Source organism: Xenopus laevis, chromosome 4L, assembly GCF_017654675.1.
Source record: "Xenopus laevis strain J_2021 chromosome 4L, Xenopus_laevis_v10.1, whole genome shotgun sequence".
In the NCBI taxonomy this organism is placed as follows: Eukaryota; Metazoa; Chordata; class Amphibia; order Anura; family Pipidae; genus Xenopus; species Xenopus laevis.
The window spans coordinates 36,317,313-36,324,752 of NC_054377.1; the positions used below are offsets into that span (position 1 = coordinate 36,317,313).

The 7,440-nt window shown below is 43.6% G+C and overlaps 1 protein-coding gene across 1 annotated transcript; it reads right to left on the minus strand.

Annotated features, from left to right (window-relative positions):
• Nucleotides 1–2,096: 2,096 nt before the first annotated feature.
• On the minus strand, nucleotides 2,097–6,732 carry LOC121402993. Its single transcript, XM_041590119.1, has 2 exons — nucleotides 5,098–6,732; nucleotides 2,097–2,857 (listed from the first exon to the last, which is right to left on the minus strand). The coding sequence occupies exons 1-2, from the start codon at nucleotides 5,798–5,800 to the stop codon at nucleotides 2,676–2,678; spliced, it is 885 nt and encodes a 294-aa protein (XP_041446053.1). The 5' UTR covers nucleotides 5,801–6,732; the 3' UTR covers nucleotides 2,097–2,675.
• Nucleotides 6,733–7,440: the final 708 nt, after the last annotated feature.

Consider the following 7,440-nt stretch of genomic DNA (forward strand, 5'->3'; position numbering starts at 1 on the left):
CTGGTGGAAAAAATGCCAGCAGCTTTTCAAATTTACATATTTGTTATACATACTGTAAACTCCTTTGTTGTAATGTGTTGTACTGTTGTAGTTGAACTGCCACTTTGTTTTTATTGTAGGTGGCAATAAGTTCTATGCTGTTTATGGTTAGCTATTTGTTTTTCCTCTACATTTTAGACATTCCAACAATATCCTATAAATGTGTACATTATTTATTACATATATAATTAAATGTAATAAATAATGTAAACATTTGCTTTATGCTGAAGCATAAAAATACACCATTTTGCAAAAATACTATTTATTTTTTTACATGGGAGTTGCAGACAGCATTACTTGCTTACAAAAAACCCAATTATAACAACCAATCATAGACACGGACACTTGCATGGTGGAGAATGGCCGCAGCTGTTGTTTATTAAATATCATATCAATCAGAACATTAATATTGCTAATGATACTAATACCTGTTCATACATATCTTCCCAGCCAGCCTCTGCCTCAGATCTCTGCAGCGGACCGCCTTAAAGCTTGACCACAAATATCCTTAAGCCCCGCCAATTTTTTACCTAGCCAGGAGCATACCTCCACATGAAACTTCACTATAAACAACAATTAACTGCTGCGACAATTTTTTTTTTTTTTTTTTATATATGCATTCATATATTATATACCATAACAGGGTGGGTGGGATTTCCAAGACGATCCTCTCACGTCGGCTTCCGGTGAAGAATGAAGAGTGTTCGCCGGTTCGTCCTTTTATAGCCGGCTTTCGCGGCTTTTCCTGCGAAGCCACGCCCCCTTTTTGAATCGACCAATCAGAAGGCTTGGGATTGAAAATTGACCAATCGGAAGTGAGGTAAGTTTTTCCACAGAAACTACACGAGGTAAGTAAAAATACAGCAAACAGGGGGGGGAGGGGAGCTGCCGCACTCCCATGTTAGGGGAGGTTAAGTCACTCCCCGTTCATGGGAGTTGCAGACAGCATTACTTGCTTACAAAAAACCCAATTATAACAACCAATCATAGACACGGACACTTGCATGGTGGAGAATGGCCGCAGCTGTTGTTTATTAAATATCATATCAATCAGAACATTAATATTGCTAATGATACTAATACCTGTTCATACATATCTTCCCAGCCAGCTTCTGCCTCAGATCTCTGCAGCGGACCGCCTTAAAGCTTGACCACAAATATCCTTAAGCCCCGCCAATTTTTTACCTAGCCAGGAGCATACCTCCACGTCAAGGCCAATTAAACCATTACATTGGCCTTAGCCATTCCCCACACATGTAAAGCTCAATTGCACTTTGGAATCCCATGTTCAGAATGTCAAAACCGATATCTGACAAATGTACCCTGTCCGCACGATACAGGCCTTCAAAACCTTGCTCCAACTCATAGTGCCTATAACCAAAATATTAACTGTCTTGGAAAATTTTGAGATAGCAAAATTGAGTTTTTTGCGGCATCTCTCAAGGGGGTGAAAGCCTGAATCTTGAAGCCAGACTAATCTGGGCACAACTTCAGACCAAATTATCACAGTATTGGGAAAAATAAATCTGATCTGAGCAAGGTCTCTTTTTATATTACGAATTAAATCAATGTTTCTACCCTTTCCAATGTCATTTCCAGCTAAATGGATCAGAATAATTGCTGGGAAACCCCAACGAGATTTCATTTGCAAAATTATTGGTAATAAATCTGGCCATTTAAGGCCTCGAATGCCCATCCAAACAATTCTAACATCTTTAATGCCTAAATTAGTTGTGTAGTGTTCTGCTCTAGCTCTCGCTCTGTGGACGAAAGAGTGTCCAATAATCCAGACCAAAGGAGGAGAAACTGTAACGAAAAAAGATAAGACTTACTAAACCAGGGTAGGTCTGACATAAAGTTGATACCTAGAGGAGTTCCATCTGCCAAGCCTTTTGATGAACTCTTCTCCTAAACCCATCAATGAGGCTTGTGTGGCAGCTCCAATGCGAAAAGAATGTGTGTTATAATGGTCAGGTGGTATACCTAGCTTACTGACAGCTCCTTTGAGAATTTTCACAAATTGAAATCTTGTAAGGAAAGATCCATCACTGTGTATAAAGAAAGGGCCAGGAAGGCAGGGTCTGACTTGCTGATAATGTCTAAAAGCTAATACTGGACATATTGACTGTTCCGTGCTATTACCAAGCCAAATGGTTGTCCCTCTTCCTACTTTATCCGTTTGATTTTTTTTTTTTTAATATAATCTTTAATTTGCCCTCAACCAGATGAATGTCTTCACTCCCAATACCCCCTGGGGATCTTTTACTCTGAGAGACCGACTCACTTACCCGAAGGGCACCAAAGAACGACACAGAAAATAACAACGTAAACAACATTGTTTCAAACCGAGAATAGCATATTTGAGGTAGGACCGAAACGAGATCTTTCAACAATGATAATGTGATGGGTCTCCTAATGTCAACAGATTGTGTAATCCTACCAACACCCCGAAGGATTTGTTTTAACCAAAAAGGATTTAGTTATGTCTACCTCACCTTGAACCTTTAAAAAGAAGGATATGCCTGCTAATTTTTTTTTTTTTTTTTTTTTTTTTTATAGCTGAAAGAGAGTACTGAGCCTCAACTTGCTCCAGTACAAAAGACAATAAGACATCACTGTCCCTTTGATAATTCTCTTTAGGAAAACTTTTTGAACTTCATCCACTCATTCCAGCTTGCGATGTAAGCATGCCAGGTCTTGTCTGCCAATGACATACTTAACCATTTTGAAATTCTGGCAATACTAAATTCCACAGATGTTGGGGGCATGGTGTTCCTTCTTTGTCCAAATAATTGGCGATTTCCCAGAGCTCGTTGAACTGAAATCGAGATAATGCGTCAGCCACAACATTGGTACAACCAGGGATATGCTTTGCTTGAATCAAAATGTTAAATTTAAGAGCTCGGAATACTGCCTGCCTAAGTAACCTCAGTACTGGGGGGGAGTTAGAAGATAGATTATTAACAACTTGCACCACACCCATATTATCGCAGTGCCAAACAATACGTTTGTTAGCCAATTGGGGGCCCCACACTTCCAAAACAACTAACAGTGGAAAAAATTCCAGTAACACTAGATTTTTGGTAAGCTTGAGTTCTACCCAGAAAGATGGCCATGCATCCGCAATCCAATGTGTGCCAAAGATAGCACCAAACCCAGCTGAAGCCGCGGCGTCTGTATACAGATTCAAAGCTGCATTCTCAAACAATTCTCCTTGCCAATAAGAAATGCCATTGAAATTCTCTAGAAATTCCTGCCAAACAATCAGGTCATCTTTAACCACCTGAGGGATTCTTATGTGCCAGTTAGGATTATCTAGACCAGACGTAAGTGCAATAAGTCTCCTGTTAAAAACCCGACCAATAGGAATAACCCGTGTAGCGAAATTCAGATGTCCGATCAAGGATTGTATGTGTTTTAATTTAACCTTTTTAGATTTTAAAGTTGCGTTTAGAATGCTTCTCAGCTTATCTACTTTTCCTTCGGTTAAGCGAAATTCACGATTTACAGTATCTATCAGAATACCAAGGAATTCCAAAGTTGTAGTAGGGGGTATTGTTTTTTCAACAGCTAGTGGAATGGCAAATTTCCTAGCAAACCACGTAAAAGTACTTAACAAAATTCCACATGAACTAGAATCTGCAGGACCGACAAATAGGAAATCATCTAAATAATGAATAACCCCCTTAGAACCAGTTTCCCATTGAACTACCCATTGCAAAAAGGATGCAAAGGCTTCAAAATAAAAGCAGGAAAGGGAACAGCCCATTGGGAGGCATCTGTCAAAATAGAAACTGCCTTCATAATGAAAGCCTAAAAGCTTATAACAGTCATGGTGTATGGGCAGTAGCCTGAAAGCCGATTGGATGTCACTTTTAGCCAATAATGAACCTTGACCGAATTCTTGAATTATCGATATTGCCTGGTCGAAAGTCGTATATGAAACTGAAGATAACTCCTGACCAATTCCATCATTGACAGATGCCCCCGAAGGATATGATAAATGGTGAATTAAACGATAGCTTCCTGGCTCCTTCTTAGGTACAAGTCCTAAAGGTGAAACTCTGAAATCCTCAAATGGAGGATCATCAAACGGGCCATCAATTCTGCCCAATCTAAGTTCCTTCTCAATTTTTTCTTTAACTACCTTTGGGTTTAGCTCAATTGATTTTAAATTCTTGGGAAATGATATGAGGGTTACAGGATCTGCTGATGGTATCCAAAAGTCAACTTCAAAACCCTTCTCTAAGAGGCACGCCATCTGGCGCTTTGGATATAGCTCTAGGTATTGGCGCATTTCTGGTAACCTCACCGGGGTTATCTGACTTACTGGAGTCCCTACCACTGTGTTTTGTAACAAATCGTTTGATGCAACGAAAGGCAGGATGGTTGCCAGCACAATGAGCACATTCATGTTTATATCTACAGCTTGCCTGAAAGCGGCAAGTTGACTCATTGAATGCCCAGCAAGCATTGTATTTCACAGGAGTCTTGTTCCCCGGTAATGGAACTAATGGCTGTTTGGGAATAAGCATTCCCATCCAAAGGTCAATATCCTTAGAACCCCAAGATATTGACTTCTGAATGGAAATCTTCTGTCTGAATCTATCATCATACAAAAACCAGGAAATACCCCCTAGGCTTTATATGCTTCCAGAATAATGTCAATATGTTTAAATAGGCCTGGACCTAAATGAGGGTGTTTTTCACACAATACATTTGAATAAATACAAAATGCCTGTAACCAATTAGTGAATGTCCTTGCCACAGGCCTGCGTCTGTCCATTTCAGGATCTGACTGCTTAACTTGCTTGCCTAAAAATTCCTTTGATGATGGCAACAGTGAGAGCATGTCAATATACTCCCCTTTTGTGATTTTTTCCTTTATGGCCTGTGGCAAGTGCAAACCCAAAGGTGTAGCATCACAGAGTATTGAATCTCTAAAAGCAGTTTCAGCTACTTGAGAAGACACAGCCCCTGTGCTTGAATGCGTTGACGCCGCACCAGGGGTTAACAAAGCTAACAAAGATTTTATGACATCAGTGGCAGCATAGTTACCAATCACTTGGATGGGTTGACTCTCCTCCTGAGGGCTAAAACCAGCATGCTGGGGTGCGCTGTGGGTGACAGATGGTGATAATGTATGACCCCTGATGGCAGGTGGCAGAACCGGGTGCCCTATAGTGTTACAGCTGGAGGGCCCCGGTTCTGGGTGGCTTTGGGGGCCCCTGCTGACCTGGTGCCCCTCATAGGAGCTGCCGGCTGCCGGGCCTCCCCCAGACCCTGTGGAAGGAAAGGGCCCTAAAGTGTTAACGCTCTTTTGCTGGAGCGGCCCACCACTTGCAACAGCGGCGGAACTCACTCGCGAAGAAGGGGGGGAAGCCGACGGCCAAACTCCTGTCTGCGGCGGGTCAGCGACGATCCTCTTCTTGGCGGAGACCGCTGACGTCATCTGGGTTCTCTTCTTCGCCGCTTGTTTCCCTCTGGTGTTCCTCTTGACGGCGCCGATCCGCCTCTTTCCTGGTCCGCGCGAAGCTGGTGTGCGCTGGATGGCGACGTCAGATGCGGCTCCTGAAGATGACGCAGCTTCCTCTGACGGCAATCCTGGAGGCTCTGCAGTCGGAAGTGATGTCACCGCTGTCGTCGTCGATGATGCGAGCTGGCACTGCTGAAGGAGCGTCTGGATGTCTTCATGTCCCGCCTCAGCCTGGATCCATCGAAGGATGTTGCGAAGTCTGCCGTCGGGATTCTCTTCAGCCATTTCCAAGACGATCCTCTCACGTCGGCTGCCGGTGAAGAATGAAGAGTGTTCGCCGGTTCGTCCTTTTATAGCCGGCTTTCGCGGCTTTTCCTGCAAAGCCACGCCCCCTTTTTGAATCGACCAATCAGAAGGCTTGGGATTGAAAATTGACCAATCGGAAGTGAGGTAAGTTTTTCCACAGAAACTACACGAGGTAAGTAAAAATACAGCAAACAGGGGGGGGAGGGGAGCTGCCGCACTCCCATGTTAGGGGAGGTTAAGTCACTCCCCGTTCATCTGATTTTTTTTAAAAATTAAAGTATAAAATATTTACATATTGGCCTAATTAACTTTTTTTTTGCCTTTTCCAGGACGTCCACCTTTTTTTTTGAGCTCTCTCCACACTTCAGTAAGTGTGGGCTCCTGACTGGCTCCATCCTGGGTCTCTTTCTGGCTGGCTTCCGGGGTGGCTCCTGGGTTCTTCCTGCCAGGATTCCTCCAGGGTTGCCTCTGGTGTGAGCGTGTGGATTTCTAAGTTAAATAGATTGCGTTTTAGTTCTCTATAGTAATTTTTTTTGTTTCCTTTATTTAATAATTTGCCTTTTTTTCTTACAGTGTTTTAGCTCATTTACAGATAAAGTTCAAGAGAGTGATTGTCGAACAAGTTTCAAGGAACACATTCATAGGAACACATTTCTAAAAATGACCTTCAGATGTTGGGCCCTTTCGGGCACACTTGCTGATATCATCCACCCAGATGTCTAAGACAAAATGATTTTCAAATTTTATTTTTACATAAATAAAACAGCACAATATTTAAAAAGATCCTTTTTCTACAACCCTTATATGAACTGTCAATGTAGGCCATTTCTGATCACAATATACATACTGGGATAATCAGAGACATTTCTATGGGGGGGGAAAAATTACCTTCAGCAATATCCAACTCTCCCTCCTCCATTTCTGCCTCTGGGGCAGGAGTATCTGCTTCCTCTAGCAGTCCCTCCGCTTCCTCCAGCTGTCCCTCTGCGGTAGGATCTTGGGGCTGCTGCTAATCCTCCACATCCAGGGTCGGACTGGTCCGGCGGGACACCAGGAAAAAAAAGGGTGGGCCCTGCCTCTTTTGGGTCCCACCTGAACTCCCTCTCTCTGCACACCTTCCATGAACCCGGTCGCGCTGGCTTACAGAAAAGACACCCACGTACGCACACACACGTGCAGAGAGAACTTTGCAGCCGGGGGCCCGGGGGATGATATGGGGCCCTGCTAGCCCAGATCTGCTGCCTGAACTCCTCTGTCTCTGCACTTCCTCCCTGAACCCAGTCGCGCTGACACACAGACAAGGTACACGTGTGCGTGCTCTCCGGGGTAGGGAGGGGGGAGTGCAGAGAGAACTTTGCAGCCGGGGGATGGTATGGGGGCCCCTGAGGTTGCAGGCTCAGTGGGCCCTGGGCCCCCCATTCCGAAGCTGTCCACATCTGCTTCTGCCTCATGCTGTGTCGGGGAGCTTGCCTTCCTTAAGTCAAAGAAAGTATTTTTGCAGTAGATTTTTAACATTAAACCATTAACCCTTTTGGACTAAACTTACTTTCTAGATGCAGCTGGACTTGCATGACAAATTCCGGCACCCTCCTTTTTATTTCACTCCTTTGAAGGATGCA

Excerpts from the sequence above, each read along its gene's own strand:
- LOC121402993 (XM_041590119.1), bottom strand. The coding sequence starts at position 5,800 with ATGGCTGAAGAGAATCCCGACGGCAGACTTCGCAACATCCTTCGATGG. Across the intron at positions 2,858-5,097 it reads TCAACCCATCCAAGTGATTG|TTCAACGAGCTCTGGGAAAT; the intron begins GTAACTATGCTG and ends TCTCGATTTCAG.